General features: G+C 38.3%; 1 protein-coding gene across 2 annotated transcripts in view; it reads right to left on the minus strand.

The window, feature by feature from the left end:
- PIBF1 (progesterone immunomodulatory binding factor 1) overlaps positions 1–18297 on the minus strand; it is a 230669-nt gene that overhangs the window by 13152 nt on the left and 199220 nt on the right. For both annotated transcript variants that reach the window (XM_006076037.4, XM_044927258.2), the window contains one exon: positions 3883–4056. In XM_006076037.4, coding sequence (XP_006076099.2) covers positions 3883–4056 — 174 coding nt within the window. Of the gene's footprint in view, positions 1–3882; positions 4057–18297 lie in introns of those variants that run through there.

Below are 18297 nucleotides of genomic sequence, written 5' to 3' on the forward strand. Positions count from 1 at the left end.
CTGAAAGGAGAGGAGTGTTGCTACAAAGACGATTCAAATAGCTCTTGTTGTCATCTAGGAAGGGGATAGTAAAAATGGCTAGGACAGCTAAAAACCGCCTTGAAAGAGAAAGCAGATTATTGGTGGGAACAAACTGTGAGTTTTGGATGAAAGAGACTGTTGCCTGACGCAGAAGCAGCATGTGGTCTGAGAAGCTGCTGCTTTCACTTTCCTTGTAGTTTATTTGTTGTTTTTCAGTTTCTCAGTCGTGTCCGACTCTTTGTGACCCCATGTAGTTTATTTAGTTCAACACTAAAATTCCCCACAGTTTAGACGATAACTAAATTGGGGAGGCAAATAACTGTTTTTTTTTTTAAGTCCTATGTTACCAAATATTTATTATCTGCTTTGATCTTGTGCTGTGTAAGGCAATGGGAACAAGCTTCTGTCCTCAAATCACTTACATTCTATGGTTCAATTTAGTCTTTGTTGGTACATCAAAAATGCCTGAATAATAACCCTGCCAACATGTGTGATTTCAACAGTCAAGAGTTTTCCTACAGAATACAACTTGTGGGAGACACTTCCCTGGTGGTCCAGAGGCTGAGAACCTCTTTCCAATGCAGGGGATGTGGGTTCCATCCCTGGTCGGAGAAACAAAGATCCCATGCATAGCAGAGCAACTAAGCCTATGTCCTCCAACTAGAGCCCGGGTGCCTCACTGGAGACCCTGAGAGCTGCAAACTACAGAGCCTGCCTGCTCTGCAGCATACGAGCACAAGTAGAGAGAAGCCTATTGCTGCCAGAAAGACCCTGAGTGCTGAAACTAAGACCTGACACAGCCAGCCAAAAAAGAGAAAGAAACAAAAAAAAATACACCTTGTGGGGTTGTCTTAGTATGTAAATATCACGTGAACACTGCAGGACATTTTTATGATTATAAACTTACGTGAAGAAAACTGTCTTAAGCTCTTATTCCTCCCCTTTCTCTTCTCTAACTCAGCTCTACCTTCACCCTGCAATCGCAAGTGATTGTTGCTGTCATGTTTGACTATGTGACCCCATGGACTGTAGCCCACCAGGCTCCTCTGTTCATGGGATTTCCCAGGCAAGAATACTGGAGTGGGTTGCCATTTCCTCCTCCAGGGGATCTTCCCAACCTAGGGATCAAACCTGGGTCTCCTGCATTGCAGGTGATTCTTTACCATCTGAGCTACCAGGGAATCCACCTTCACCCTACTGCCCATTTAACAGGGGCTTTGTGTGTTGCCTTCATATTTTCAGGATATATATAAACACACACCTATCCATCCAATTAAATACTGAATTTGTATTAGGGAAAAATACCAACAGCAAATAATTTCAGCCAAAGGATCTGGAAGTAAATTAGAAATGTTCCATTTTAGCTATAGAACCATAAAATTATGTAATGGTTAGATCTTACTTTCAAATATTAGCACCATAAATTCCTATTAACAAGATCCGAGAAAGCGTAAGAAAAGCATTGCTATGGAAAATTGAAAATACTCAGTAACTGTAGAAATTATGATGCTTTAAGATAATCATGGATGCTAGTATAAAAGAAGTCCAGGCCTTATATCATGTAATCTTGCTCCTAATTTTACAGATAAGAACCAGTTCAGGGCATTTTAGTGACTTGCCCCAGGTGACCCGGTCAGTTCTCATTCCAAATTCTACATTATTAGCAACATAGTCTTGATTTGACTGGTTTATAGCGTGAGCTCTCAGTTTTCATTAGGATGTAGCTGAGATTATACCTCTTTTGAAACATTTTCTCTAGTATATAAGAAAAAGATTATTGTAGAAAAAAAGAAAATACAGATAAGCATAAAGGAGGAAATAAAAACTACTCAGTTAAGACTTTATATTTAAAATCTTATCTGTCTTCTCTTTGCAAAACCTTATCTTGACATCCTGGAGAAATCTGTTACTTTTGTATGGGTGACAGTCAGGATTTCAGGATATCAGAATCAGGTTACCCAGCTAAAATCAGACATGTAGGAGGTCAGGGTCAGAAAGAGTAGTACGTTGCTTGAAACAGAGAAGGGTCAGAAAAGCAGACTAGAGCATGTGACAGGCTTAATGTATTTGGCTGTACCATGGGGTTTTCATCCGATGCTACATTTCCCATTAGCATTTATGTGTTCAGTCTGCTCTCTTCTTCTAGACTATAATAACAGACACACCATAATGTCTGCCATAATCTTAGCTGACTTTCTGAGGAGAACCTACCTAGCCGTAGCCCTTCTGAATGAACAGCCTTAGGCAGCTTTCTTTGGTACCAGATGATCCCTGGTCATTAGTAAGGGCAACCATTCAGTAGCTGGCTAATAACCTTAACACGTCTTGCCACAAGAGGTATCCATCCCCCAATAAGGAGGAACTGTGCCCATTCAATTCTTGCTTTTGGAAAATACAGAGAGAACTAGTTAGAAGAGAGCAGATTAGGGAAAGGATGCAGAGAAACACGTCTCAAGACAAGGAACTGTGAGCAAGTGGATAAGGAAGTGGAAACCATCAGTGAGCAGACACTAGGAGAGAAACAGCGAGAAGCCAAGGTACCACTGGAGGAAAAGATCCATGGACTCAGTGTGGAAATCCACAGAGCTGCCTTGTTCCCAGGCTGGTCAATCTAGATTTCCTGTTTTCTCCATTCTGTTAGCTCAGTCTATTGCTACATAGATCCTTATGATAATTATCCCTTATTTCATTTAGATTGTAACTCTGTCATTTTTTTGAAAAAGGAGGTTGAACTATGTAATCACCAATCTCTCACATCTCATTGATCTTGAGTAGCATGTTCTGAATGTATAATGAAACAGCTTAGATCAGAAGTTCCCATACTTGACCGATTATTATAATCATCTAGGGAGTTGAAAAAAGTTTAAGATTCTGGGGACTCACTGACTCAGAATATCGTACAGAAAATCTTTCTGGCTTTGAGTCTCTATGCTCAGATGGTAAAAATCATGCCTCTTCTGAGAAATTAAGGCATGGAGGGGTAACCGCGTTGAAGTAAAGTGAATTATTTAATAAAGTTACTCCTAGTTTGACTCTGTTAAATTCTCATTATTATTAAAACATCATTTTCAATATTTCATAATTTATTTTCTCTACTTTCAATCCAAATATTTCTAATTTCTTAGTTTTTTTTTTTTTTACTACTTTCTGTGTACATATATTTTAACCTAATAATGCATTTCAGTTTTTTGGTTTATGTTAATATGATTGGTTTTATACTTTACAAGAAAACTCCTTACAGCAAAATATATTATTTTACAAATACGAGGGGATAGGTGATATTTTACATCCCTTTTATTCTTATGTAAATTTATAAATGATGCAAACAGGAATTCCCTGGCTGGCCAGTGGTTAGGACTCAGTGCTTTCACTACTGAGGGCTGGAATTCAATCCCTGGTCAGGGAACCAAGATCCTGTAAGACGAGAGGCATGGCCAAAACTACAACAAACAAACAAACAAGAAACCCAAAAAACAAACTTCTTTTTGCTTATCTGCATTTTCTCTTTTTTCTATAATAAACTTTCTTTTATATATAAGAGAAAATCCTTCAAAAGAGGTATGATGTCAGCTACATCCTAATGAAAAACTGAGAGATCATGCTGTAAACCAGTCAAATCAAGAGTTTCTGATTCGTTTAAAATTTGTCCCTGGAGAATGGAAGGTGCTATATTAATGCTAATTACTGGGCAAGTTCAATATGCTAACTAGAAAAGGGACTAATACAGCTCTTTCAAGGCCCTTTCGTAAAATGATTATAGTTAGTCTGAAACCAATCAATATGAGTGAGAGGAAGGATATTTAAGTCAAATACATTTAGTGAAAACTAAAGACTAACATCCTAAATTTTTGTTGTACTTACAAACAGTGTTGGCTTGGGTATAAATACATTGTCTTCAGGTTCTTTAGGCGCATTCAAAGTCTTTGATTTCTGATTTCCTGTCACATTTTTGGATTCCATTTTAGTGAAACGTAAGTTGTCCTCGGAACGCTTACTACGCATGTGAGTGATAATCTGTTTCATTGCTGCCAATTCCTGTTGATACATGAAAATAGAAGAGGAAGACAAGTATGATTTTAGCAAGCAGAACTCATGATGTTGATGTTAAAACATTTATTTTTATTCTTGAAGTAGAAAAAACATTTGAAACAATTACATTACATAAATGAGGAAAGTTGTGAAAATAACTACATATTAACGTTCAGTGAAAGTGAAGTCGCTCAGTCGTGTCCGACTCTTAGCTACCCCATGGACTGCAGCCTACCAGGCTCCTCCATCCATGGGATTTTCCCGGCAAGAGTACTGGAGTGGGGTGCCATTGCCTTCTCCAATAATGATGCACAAAAATCTCATAGTTGTTAATACTGTTAAAAGATAAGTATGTCATTCCAAAAGGGAAAGAGGGGGAGGGAGAAATAGGATAAATAGGAGTATGGGGTTAAGAGACACATACAATAGTATTATCTTGTTATACATAAAGGAGATCAGCAACAAGGATTTACTGTATAGCACAGAGAATTATATTCAATATCTTATAATAACCTATGATGGAAAATACTCTGAAAAAATACACATGTATAACTGAATCACTTTGCTGTACACCTGAAACAAACACAGTATTATAAATCAACTGTACTTCAAAAAAAAATTATTCCAAAGTCTGCTGCTACTGCTAAGTCACGTCAGTCGTGTCCGACTCTGTGCGACCCCATAGACGGCAGCCCACCAGGATCCCCCGTCCCTGGGATTCTCCAGGCAAGAACACTGGAGTGGGTTGTCATTTCCTTCTCCAATACATGAAAGTGAAAAGGGAAAGTGAAGTTGCTCAGTCGTGTCCGACTCCTAGCGACCCCATGGATTGCAGCCTACCAGGCTCCTCCGTCTGTGGGATTTTCCAGGCAAGAGTACTGGAGTGGGGTGCCATTGCCTTCTCCAATTCCATAGTTTAGTGTTTCTCAAATTTTTCAGCACATTGGAATCACCTGTGGAGCTTAAAAAAAAAACCTGATGCCTGTGTTCCACCCTCAGAGATTGAGAGATAATTGAACCGGGGTGTAGCCTTGGCTCTGAAATTTTTAAAGATCCCCAGGTGATTTTAACAAATTTGGGAGTCATGGGCATAGCTACGTCCCCTGGTAGCTTTTCTACACATACTTGATAAACAGATTATTTAGGTACTTAACTTTTTCTCTTCTACCTCTTAAACTATCCTACCAGCCTTTTTTGAAATCTTGCATGAAGATGCAAGGGAAAAAGTCTGAAAAAATTTTTTCTTGTCTATTAATCAGCAGTCCAAACAATAAGTTTAATATAGCTTCAGGATTTCTTTAACCGTGTTATTCCCGGACTAAAAGACAGAAAACAAATTTATGGTTACCAAAAGGGAAAGTGGGGGGAGGGATAAATCAGGAATTTGGGATTAACAGATACAGACTGCTATATATAAAAGAGATCAACATCAAGGACCAACTTGTATAGCACAGGGAGTCAGAATCACTCTGCTCTACACCTGAAACATCATAAATTGACTATACTTCAGTAAAGATGAAACAAAACATATTACTCCCTCTTCTACAAATGAAAACCTGAGTTAGGTCTATCAGTCATTGTTTGAATTAAGGATTAGTTATGCTGAACTTGAAAAACCCAGAAAAAATTTCCCTCATTCTCTCTTCTACATCTATTTTGTTGTTTCTTTTCCCTGTAGTCAAACCTTTAGCACCGCACACTAACTAGTGGATATTTATGCTTCATTACTAAATTGATTTGATCAAACACAATTGTATGAAGAGAGGGCAGACTAAAGTCTTCTTTACCTTATTCTCTGTAGAACAGTGGTAGGCTTTGTTGGAGGTAATTTTCTCCTATGATTTTATTTCATCTTCGTGCCAAGACACAAAAGTTACAGCGATAGAAAATGTTCTGCTTCCTTCTACTAATCTGTTTATAGACATCAGCTCTGTGTCACAGCAAGTTCCTACAGGCCTTTTTTTTTCTGGCTGTCATTAGTTCTATTTAGAACCATCTAGCTTGAGTGGGTATTTTAAAACAGAGCTGTTGAGTTTAAGCCACAAAGCCTTAGTAACTCACAGGGCCAAGAGAGGAGCTAGAAGAAACGATGCCAGAATCCTCTCTTTTCTGCAGGAATGGGGCTGGCTTGGCCAACGCACATGAGGATGTGTCTACCTTCAGAAACTGCCAGTCTGATATACTATTTAAAAAATTATTTATTTGGCTGTGTCCTGTCTTAGTTGCTCTGCAGCATGTGAGATCTTAGTTTCCTGACCAAGGATTGATTCCTAGTCCCCAGCATTGCAAGGTGGATTCTTAACCACTGAACCATCAGGAAAGTCCCTGATATTTGAGCCTTTTGAGGACTCACTGCTTTTGAGACTATGCTACTTCATTTATATGCTTCCCTATAGTGGAGTGTGTACCATTGATTTAATGTAAAATATGTCTGGTGTTATGGTAGATTTTAGCTCCTGTTCTAGTTACCATGCGGTAAATAGAAGTGAGAGGGGAGATAATGGTCTCTCAACCTATCAAAGGAACATTTTTTATCTGAAAGAACCTCTTTTTACTAGTCATACCTTTTGTACCTTGGCATGGAGATAAAATATTGAGAAAAAAATTTCCTCCAATACAACCTAACACTATTCTACAGATAAATAGGGTCCAGGGAATCATACCTTCTGAGGGGAGGGAAGGGGGAGACGGTAAGGATGAGGAGGGAGAAAACAAAGCGGAAGCGGGGATACCAGGCAGAGGGCTTTGGCTCCTGAGAGTCCAAGAGGCAGTCATGCTTTTGTTTCTCTTTGACCTCACCTGCTGCTCATATAGGAACAATTACAGCTGACAGATCACTTCTGATGCTGGTCAGGAGACAGAAGGGAAATTCACAGGTTTTTAGACTAGGATGACCCCAACCGAGGCTGCTGTCACAGTACCACGGCTGTTCATCTGATACATTAAATGTTAGCACAGCTTCTGAAATCTAAGTAAAGAACACTGAAAAAGCAACAGAATTCTGCAAAATTCCTATTAGGATAATACACAGCTACAATGGACACCAAAATAAGATGCAGTTTTATTATGTTTTCATACAGATGGTCTCTTTTATATCAATGGTAAATTTGAACAAAGAAAATTCCACTTAATGTCAAATAGTATTGACAACACCACTGGAGACTGAGCACACAGAAAGCCAAGCACAGGTAGTGGAAATATTTCAGTACTCGGTTAGAAGTCAAAGACTCACCTATTCCGGACAGGATTATTAACTGTGTAAACTTAGGAAATCTACTCTGATTCAATAAGCTTCAGCTTCCAGACTGATCAAATGTATGCTTGTCTTACCTTTTTGGATCTTTGCCAGTCTCATAAGTGTTTGGGTATGTTTATTTTGCATTTCTTCTATTGTGAGGGTGGGCAGTTTTCCTGAGTCTAAGGGTATCACCAACTCAATGGATATGAGTTTGAGCCAACTCTGGGAGATGGTGAAGGACAGGGAAGCCTGGCAGGCTGCAGCCCACAGGGTCGCAAAGGGTCCCACACGCCTGAGGCGACAGCACGCACACGTAGGTGATTAACAAACAACGCTGTGATAGTTTCAGGTGAACAGCGAAGGGACTCAGCCGTACATACGCGTGCATCCAACCTCCCCCAAACACCCCCCCCATCCAGGCTGCCACACAACACTGAGCCGAGTTCCATGTGCTATACAGCAGGTCTTTGTTGGTTATCCATTTTAAATATAGCAACCCTGACTTTCTTACAGAGATCTTTCCCCTTCTTCTTAAAGAGTTTCTGCCTTTTTTCTCCTCATTGATGGAAATGCCTTTTTCCCCACATGACCTAAGATTATCTAGCGTCTTAATCATACTGTTTGCTGGGATCAATTTTGTACTGACTGATTTTAAGACTGATGCAAAGTTGTTACTCTGAAATTTCCTTTTATTGCACATCTTGGCATGTTCCATTATTTCTTGTCTCTCTCTCTCTCTTTTTGTCATTTGATTGCAAACAATCTAGTAATTTCATGAGGGGGTACTGTGGTAAAGTACTATACTCGTCCTCAGAACTCTGCTGGTATTACTTCTCTGTTTTCTAAAGTCAGATTTCTGGGAACTATGCTGCCAAGCTAATGTTGATTTCTTTGTAAGTATTTTCTTTCTCTCAGAACTGTCAATATTGTTTACCTTTTCCTTGTAAATTTCTGTCTTTTTACCTTTTTCAAAGTTTTAGGAGAGTTTGTTCACTTTTCCTGACATCCTTCTACTGGCATTTTTAACTTACTTATAGTAACTACATGATTTTGATTTCAGCATTTTTTGAAAACACCAGAAACTTTTTCCATACGCTGCTTATTTTCTATAAATACTAATTTCTCAAATCTTTTTGAAGAAACTAATTACAAAACCTTGCAAGTTCTTTTCTGTCACAGAATTTTTGTTTTCTCTGGAGAAGAGTCAGTCCCTCTGTTTATTGTGTGTGTGTGGTTTTTTTTTCCCTCTTGTGCTATTAATTTTCTTCCAGTTTCTGACAGTCTTTGGTTGTGTGCCCCAATTTATGAATGAAGAAACAGACTAAATGTTTTCTTTTTGCTGCTATGGGCCATTCATCTGAATGAGATAGCTGGATATGCGGACAAGAAAATCTGCCAAGCAGGTTTCACTCTAGGGTCCTCAGATGGAAAGTAGGCTCTCTTATCCAAAATTACAAAATGTGGAATATCTTATTCAGGGACCCTTCTTTTTGGCAGTCCTAGTCAATTCCTGGCAAATGCTCCATTAATTTAGAAAGTCATTTGTCAAAATATTTCTTTTAATTTCTGCTTTTTAAAAATCATAGAATCATTACTCATTCATTATAAAATTCAAGTACAGCAAAAGTACCCTGCCTCAACTCTCTTTTCCATATACCACTTGTTTGAGACCTTTAAACATTCTTCTATAGCAGTCTGACTGATAAGAATATTCATTAGTTCTGATACGTTTTCTAGTGATCTACAAAAACCTAATAGGATATATCTTATAATTCTAGTATATCAAACACGTAAGAAAATTACCATAACTTCAGGAATGAAGGAACCATTCATTAAAATGAACAAATGTAGAACTGCATCCAATTATATGATTGTAACTTAATATAAAAATAAAACAAAACAATAAAAACCACATTGCAGTACTCTACTCCTCAAGTGGAAGAGTAAAGGACATTCTTATGACGCTTCCAGATGGTGAAGATGTTGAAGATGATGACTGTACAAACACTCTCTATAAAGGAGATAAACTACTCTCTTGAACGTGAACGCACATATCCTGGTCATTTAGTATAAACTATTTGCATAGAGGGTGGCATATTAAAAGAGCTCCACTGCAGAGCAGCTGCTTAAGAGTATTGCATGGTTGATGCCAATAGATGGCTGAAAGTTGTAAACTCTGCAAACATGTTGGCAAGGGGACACATAGATGGCATTTCTTGATGAAAATAGCTCTAAGAAGTATAATGCAAACATGTGCTCCACTGGAGGTTACACTGAAGTGCTCTTTAGAGGAATAACAATGTATCTGGCAGTCAGGTCAGCATTCTGTGCATCCTTCTTACCTGAGCTAACCTGAGGTAAAAACCAACCTGGTTTTAAACCAAAACAAAAGAGTCTGAAATGAAGTACATGGATGCAATCTCAAAAATGACAGAATGATCTCTGTTCATTTCCAAGGCAAACCATTCAATATCATGGTAATCCAAGTCTATGCCCCAACCAGTAACGCTGAAGAAGCTGAAGTTGAACGGTTCTAGGAAGACCTACAAGACCTTTTAGAACTAACACCCAAAAAAGATGTCCTTTTCATTACAGGGGACTGGAAAGCAAAAGTAGGAAGTCAAGAAACACCTGCAGTATCAGGCAAATTTGGCCTTGGAATACGGAATGAAGCAGGGCAAAGGCTAATAGAGTTTTGCCAAGAGAACGTACTGGTCATAGCAAACACCCTCTTCCAACAACACAAGAGAAGACTCTACACATGGACATCACCAGATGGTCAATACCGAAATCAGACTGATATTCTTTGCATCCAAAGATGGAGAAGCTCTATACAGTCAGCAAAAACAAGACCGGGAGCTGACTGTGGCTCAGTTCATAACTCCTTATTACCAAATTCAGACTTAAATTGAAGAAAGTAGGAAGAACCACTACACCATGCAGGTATGACATAAATCAAAGCCCTTACAATTATACAGTGAGTGAAGTGAGAAAAAGATTCAAGGGATTAGATCTGATAGATGGAGTGCCTGATGAACTATGGACAGAGGTTCCTGACATTGTACAGGAGACAGGGATCAAGACCATCCCCAAGAAAAAGAAACACAAAAAAGCAAAATGACTGTCTGAGGAAGTCTGACAAATAGCTGTGAAAAGAAGAGAAGTGAAAAGCAAAGGAGAAAAGGAAAGTTATATTCATTTGAATGCAGAGTTCCAAAGAATAGCAAGGAGAGATACGAAAGCCTTCCTCAGTGATTAGTGCAAAGAAATAGAGGAAAACAATAGAATGGGAAAGACTAGAGATCTCTTCAAGAAAATTGGAGATACCAAGGGAACATTTCATGCAAAGATGGGCACAAAAAAGGACAGAAATGGTATGGACCTAACAGAAGCAGAAGATATTAAGAAGAGATGGCAAGAATACACAGAAGAACTGTACAAAAAAGATCTTCATGACCCAGATAATCACGATGGTGTGATCACTCACTTAGAGCCAGAAACTCTGGAATGTGAAGTCAAGTGGGCCTTAGGAAGCATCACTATGAACAAAGCTGGTGGAGGTGATGGAATTCCAGTTGAATTATTTCAAATCCTAAAAGTTGATGCTGTGAAAGTGCTGCACTCAATATGCCAGCAAGTTTGGAAAACTCAGCAGTGGCCACAGGACTGGTCAGTTTTCATTCCATCCCAAAGAAAGGGAATGCCAAAGAATGCTCAAAATACCACACAATTGCACTCATCTCACACACTAGTAAAGTAATGCTCAAAATTCTCCAAGCCAGGCTTAAACAGTACGTGAACCGTGAACTTCCAGATGTTCAAGCTGGTTTTAGAAAAGGCAGAGGAACCAGAGATCAAATTGCCAACATCCACTGGATCATCGAAAAAGCAAGAGAGTTCCAGAAAAACATTTATTTCTGCTTTATTGACTATGCCAAAGCTTTGACTGTGTGGATCACAATGAACTGTGGAAAATTCTGTAAGAGATGGGAATACCGGATCACCAGACCTACCTCTTGAGAAACCTGTATGAAGGTCAGGAAGCAAGTTAGAACTGGACATGGAATAACAGACTGGTTCCAAATTGGGAAAGGAATATGTCAAGGCTGTATATTGTCACTCTGCTTATTTAACTTATATGCATAGTACATCATGACAAAAACTGGTTGGAGGAAGCACAAGCTGGAATCAAGAATGCTGGGAGAAATATCAATAACCTCAGATATGCAGATGATACCACCCTTATGGCAGAAAGTGAAGAACTAAAGAGCCTCTTGATGAAAGTGAGAGTGAAAAAGTTGGCTTAAAAGTCAATATTCAGAAGACTAAGATCATGACATCTGGTCACATCACTTCATGGGAAATAGATGGGGAAACAGTGGAAACAGTATCAGACTTTATTTTTTTGGCCTCCAAAATCACTGCAGATGGTGATTGCAGCCATGAAATTAAAAGAGACTTGCTCCTTGGAAGAAAAGTTATGACCAATCCAGACAGCATATTGAAAAGCAGAGACATTACTTTGTTAACAAAGGTCCGTCTAGTCAAGGCTATGGTTTTTCCAGTAGTCATGTATGGATGTGACAGCTGGACTATAAAAAGAGCTGAGCATTGAAGAACTGATGCTTTTGAACTGTGGTGTTGGAGAAGACTCTTGAGAGTTCCTTGGACTGCAAGGAGATCCAATCAGTCCATCCTAAAGGAAATCATCCCTGAATATTCATTGGAAGGACTGATGTTGAAGCTGGAACTCCAATACTTTGGCCACCTGATGTGAAGAACTGACTCAGTTGAAAAGATTCTGATGCTAGGAAAGATTGAGGGCAGGAAGTGAAGGTGACGACAGAGGATGAGATGGTTGGATGGCATCACTGACTCAATGGACATGAGTTTGAGTCAACTCTGGGAGTTGATGATGGACAGGGAAGCCTGGTGTGCTGCAGTCCATCGGGTCACAAAGAGTCGGACACGACTGAGAGACTGAACTGAACTGAACTGTTCTAAACCAAGTACATACCTATATTGGAGGTTTAAACTACTTCTGAAAGAGCATTTAAACATTTTATTTTGGAAACTTTTAGTCCCCATTTTCTACTGCTTGACTTTAACCATTATCAACATTTTGGCAATAAATTGTTTTTTCTTAAAAACAGCTTTATGGAGATATAATTCACTTGCCAATATAGTCATCCATTTAAAGTATAAAGTAAAAAAAAATTCTTCCCATCACCTCAGAAGGAAACCCTGAGTCCTTTAGGAATCACTCCACTATCTCATCCTGCCCTCAATTTACCAGCCACAAGCAACCACTAATTGACTTTCTATTTCTGTGGATTTCTTTGTTCAAGGCATTTCAAATGAATGGAACATGTGTGTCCATTGTGACCAGCTTCTTTCACTTAGCGTGGTGTTTTCAAGGTGCATGATGTTATATATCTACTATTAATGCATTTCTTTTTATGACTGAGTAATATTTCATTGTACAGCTATCCCACATTTTGTTTAATCCATTCATAATCAGCTGGTGGACATTTGGGTTGTTTACACATTTTGGTTGCTATGAATAATGCTGTTAACATCTAACATTCATGTACAAGTTTCTGTGTAGACATGTTTTCATTTCTCGAGTATAAAACTAGTTGTGGGACTGCTGGGCCATATGGTATCTCCATGTTTAATCATCTGAGGAACTGCCATAATGTTCTGTCAACATTGTTTTTATCTACTTCCTTTCCAGTTATTTTGAAATAATTGAAAGCAGATTTCAGACCTCAGATCATTTCACTTGTAAATATTTCAGTAGAGATTTTTAACAGATAAGGATTAAAAAAAAAACAACACCCAAAATATCATCATCACATCTAACAAAATAGTTTAAAAGAAAAAGCAAAATTATTTCAAAGTTATCTATTGATACTCTAAGTGCCCAAAGACAATTTAAAATCATTATCAAAGCAAATTTTTAGCACATCTCAATGTATGATTTAAAAAGTTTATTATTATTGGAGTATAATTGTTTTACAATGTTGTGTTAGCTTCTGCTGTATAACATGAATCAGTGTGTATGTAAGCATACATATATATCCCCTCCCTCTGGAGCCTCCCTCCCAGCCTGCCCCTCCATCCCACTCCTCTTAAGTCTTCACAGAGCACAGAGCTGAGCTCCCTGTGTTACACAGCAGCTTCCCACAAGCTATCCATTTTACACATGGTACTGAATATATGTCAATGCTACTCTCTCAATTCACTCAATATATAATTTTTGAAGAAGGTAAAATATACCTTGAATGCCAATGCCACTACACTCTAAACAATAGACAAAACAGATTTTTGTCTGGCAAATTAATATTCATGTGGTATTTACTATGTTCCAGGCTTTGCAGTATGTATTTTACACAAAAATGTAATCTTCAGGATTTCCCTGGTAGTCCAGTGGCTAAGACTCTGTGTTTCCAATTCAGGGGGCCTGGGTTTGATCCCTGGTCAGGGACCTTGCATGCTGCAACTAAAGTTCACTGCTGCCAGTAAAGATCCTGCATACCAAACAAAGATCAAAGAACCCATGTGCCGCAACTAAGACCCAGCACACGCCCAATAAATTGAAAAAAAAAAAATTTAATCTGTTAAATACCAAGAGGTAGATATTACTGCAATTCTCAAGACAAACTGAGGTTTAGAAGATTTTAAGAAATACAGCCAAATTCATTAGCTATTAAGAAATGAAATCAGGATTCAAATGAATTTAAAGCAATTCAAATTAGAATTCAAACGAATTCATTATTTACACAATAATGCAGATGCTCTGTTATCAAGGCCTTTGTCAGTCACAATTTCAGGTTTGGAAGGGACCTTCAAGTTATTTAACCTCTATACAAAACAAAACAAACAAACAACAGCAACCACACAAAGCAAACCAAACATGTCTCCATATAATGTCTACCCTTAGGTTTTAATTCCAGCCTTTGTAGAGATGTATCGCAAGTCTATTTCTGCCTCTTTCTCATGCCTACTTCGAATTTCTTGTATCTCTCTAAATCTTTTCTACCCTGTTGTTCAGTTGCTCAGTAGTGACTGACTTTTTGTGATCCCGTGGACTGCAGCACGCCAGGCTTCCCTGTCCTTCACTATCTCCCGGAGTTTGCTCAAACTCATATCCATCGAGTCAATGATGCCCATCTAACCATCTGTCCATCTGCCCATCTGTCATCCCCTTCTCCTGCCCTCAAACTTTCCCAGCATCAGGGTCTTTTCCCATGAGGTGGCGCTTCACATCAGGTGGCCAAAGTATCGAAGCTTCAGTTTTCTTCTCTAAACACCTCCAAATCCCTTAATCTCTCTTGGCTGAATGGAATTCTTTTATCATCTTGATTATTTTCCTCTGATTACCTCCTAGTAAGTATTCAAAGTTTTAAGTCTAGAACAGAATGAAGTCCTGGCCAGAGCAGAGAAGAATAAGGCTTATCAACTCCTTATTCTAATGCATTTCAGATGATAAATATTTTTGGAGTCATACCCTATCTACCATGGAAAGCTTACTGAGAGCTCAAGGATTTGGTAAATGAGACACGATTGTGCTGTCATAGCCTAGGGGACATAACCTATCACTAACAACATTCTTTCCTGAACTTGGATATAATCTTAAGGTCATCCTCAACAGTGAGGCAGGTAGAGGAAGCTAGCATTATTACACACTGAAGTAGGCTACTGCCACTGATGACAGAACAGAAGTGTGGGCACCTCAATTCTGTTCTGATTGGTTTGTGCAGATCCCTTCATTCATCTGATTACTGAATTTCACCTTGGACTTCTAACGGCCTTGCCTCTGGTATACATGTCGTCTTGTACCTGGCTTTTCCTTCTGTACCAGGATTCATCTAGCTGTTGTCTGCTTTCTGGCTTTTATTATTTCAGTATAATCTGGTAGGTTTTGATGCAAATTCTTGTTGATTTCCATCATTAATTTCAGACTCCAGGCTCTTTGAGACTTTTCGGTGTCTGGAGTGTGACTCACTCTAGTACCTGAACTTCTCCATATTCCCAGTCTTCCTTCAGTGTCAGCAACTTGATACAGGATATAGATGTCCTAAGTTTAAATTAAAATACTGCCAAAGAAGACCATAATCATCTCATTTCACTGTTAATATTCTCTCCTGGCCAACGCATATTTCCAGAGACTTATTTTAATAGCTTTGCAGTTTGTTTTATGTGTGTCCTTATACCCAAGAATTGTTTAGTTTGTTATAAACGGCTGCTATCCTAAGAGTCATAAAAACACAGGGTTAGAAATGATAGCAAGAGGTCATTTACTTGTTCCTTACTGATAAAAAAAGGTCAGAGAAGTGTACTTACTATTTAAAAGGAAACATACCAAACTTCTAAAATGTAGTGGGAAAAATACACATTTCATTCTTTAAAAAAACAAAACAAACCTAAAACTAGAAAAGAAAGGTCTATGTGATACATAATAGATGTGAAAGTGTGATGCAAAAAATGTTAAAAGGGCATATGTACACAAATAAGGTATTTCTATGGTGAGATAGAATGTTTCACTCAAGACAGAATTTTACCTGCAGGACAAAACAGGGGTATTTGTAATTTTAAACCTGATGATGAAAAGATTAAAAAAGAAGCCAAGATACTTGTGAAAATCAAAATAATCTGACCTAGTTCTGTTAAGTTTAGTTCAAGTCCACATAAACATGGAGGTCTACAGAGGATAATCTTAAACAAAAGAGGTGTGTCTTTAGGCAATTCAAAACTGAGGAGAGGAAACACTCAGTTGCTGCTTCTGTCAAGTGTGTATAAGGCCATCACAGGGCTCTTTGGATATTTTAATTATAACATAATTGGGCTGAAAACAATTAAAATATTTTGGTAGGAAGAAGTTATATTATTATACTTTTACATAGTAGGTTTAGTTTAGTCATACTTCAAGTATATTTAAATCCAACACTTACAATGAGTATTTTTTGCAATACTTTACTCTCTGAACTTCCTCAGACCTAAATTCATATACCCTTATGTGGAAAAAATAAGCATTCTCAAATTTTATAGGGAAAATATGACTTATACTATATATGTTTTAGCTTTCCACTATAATAATTACCTTTAAAACACTCTTTTACATCTCAGAAATCAAAAACAAATTTGAACTTGAAGAGCACACTATGATGAGAAGTGTATCAATCTGAGAAATAATTACATCTTCATTTAAAGAAAAATTAACTTACCCACACAGTATTTTTTTTTAAGTCATGATGACTGTTCTGACTGTAAAATTTAACTACATAGGTGTCTAAGAAAAACATGTAAAAAGGTATTCTTAAGAAAATTTCAAAATAGTTAAGTATGAACCAAAAAGAATGACACACATATAGAAATATGTAATTTGTTTGAGCCCTTTATGAAGTGGATTGCCTCAGGGGCACTTGTGATGCCGAAACGTCCCTGAAACTTTCCGAGAAATCACAAAGAACATGGGAGTTAGTCCTGGAACATAAACATACCATAAAAGAATGATAATTATACCGTGACTTCATTTTGCAGAAACCTGGCTAACTGCAGGTTTTTTTTTTTTTTTTTTTAAGTGACACACATCGCAGTAAGAGGCAAGTTATCTGGAACCGTGGGAGTTAGGCCAACATTCAGGTAAGTGTGAGGCCTTGCACATTCTAGGCACTTACTAAGAAGTGGTTGGTTAAGTTCTGGTTAAATACTAACTGAAATGCTTGTGGACCTTGAGAGAGATTATTGACAGAAGTGCACTGGGTGAAAGGGTAGAAGAAGTTCAAGTTTTATTTTTTAAAATTTTATTTATTTTATTTTTGGCTGTGCTTGGTCTTCATTGGTGCTGGCGGGCTTTCTCTAGCTGTGGCTCACAGGGGCCACTCTCTAGTGGTGGTGTATGGGCTTCTCATGTTGTGGGGCACAAGCTCTAGGGCATTTGGGCTCAGCAGTTGTGACACAAGGGCCCAGCTGCTCCGCGGTATATGGAATCTTAACACCACGCACCATCGGACCCACATCCTCTGTCCTGACAGCCATATTCCTAACCACTGGGCCACCAGGGAAGTCCGAAGTTCAGGTTTTAGAAACAGATGTATTATATTCCACGAATATATATGTATGAGGGGGGAGCACGTGAATATATTAAAGGTTGGTTTCTAAAGCCCTCTGTTTGACAGCTTCTAGTGAAATTATTCCTGGAGAAGGAAAAGGCTACCCACTCCAGTATTCTGGCCTGGAGAATTCCATGGACTATAGTCCATGGGTTGCAAAGAGTCGGACATGACCGACCGACTTTCACTCACACTCACTCAGTGAAATGATTATTGAAGACTGAAAAAGATTACAGTTTAACAAACATTTAATTGAATACTTGCACATGTGTGTGTGTGTATGTTCAGTTGTGCAGTCGTGCCTGACTCTTTGCGACCCCATGCACTGCAGCCCACCAGGCTCCCCTGTCCATGGAATTCTCCAGGCAAGAATACTGGCATGGGTTACCATTTCCTCCTCCAGGGGATCTTCTCCACCCAGGGACTGAACCTGTATCTTCTGCATTGGCAGGAAGATTCTTTATCACTGAGCCACTGAATCTGGGAAGTCCAACTGAATACTTACTATGTGCTAAATACTGTGCTAAAGGCTAATACACAAAGAAAAACTAGGCACTTCATTGGCAAGACACGTGTGTAATTATGGTATACAGTGGTAGGAATATTAATACAAATATTTTTAGAGTTGTGGGAAAGAGATTTAAAAAAGCTTAAGTTTTTCTTTGCTGAGTTATGAAGGGCTTCAAAGAATAGATAACATTTGAATTGTTTCTTGAAAAGGATGGAAAAGAGAGAAGGAACCTACATTTACTGACTTATTGTCATATGTCAGAAAAGTACTACATTGTTGAATTCTCATACAATCCTGAGTTTAGAGGGGTTAAATTATTGTCTTAAGAATCCATAGTTACTAAGTAGCAGAGCTATCTTGTCTGTTCGATTGCTATATTT

The sequence above is a fragment of the Bubalus bubalis genome, chromosome 13, assembly GCF_019923935.1.
Source record: "Bubalus bubalis isolate 160015118507 breed Murrah chromosome 13, NDDB_SH_1, whole genome shotgun sequence".
Lineage (NCBI taxonomy): Eukaryota > Metazoa > Chordata > Mammalia > Artiodactyla > Bovidae > Bubalus > Bubalus bubalis.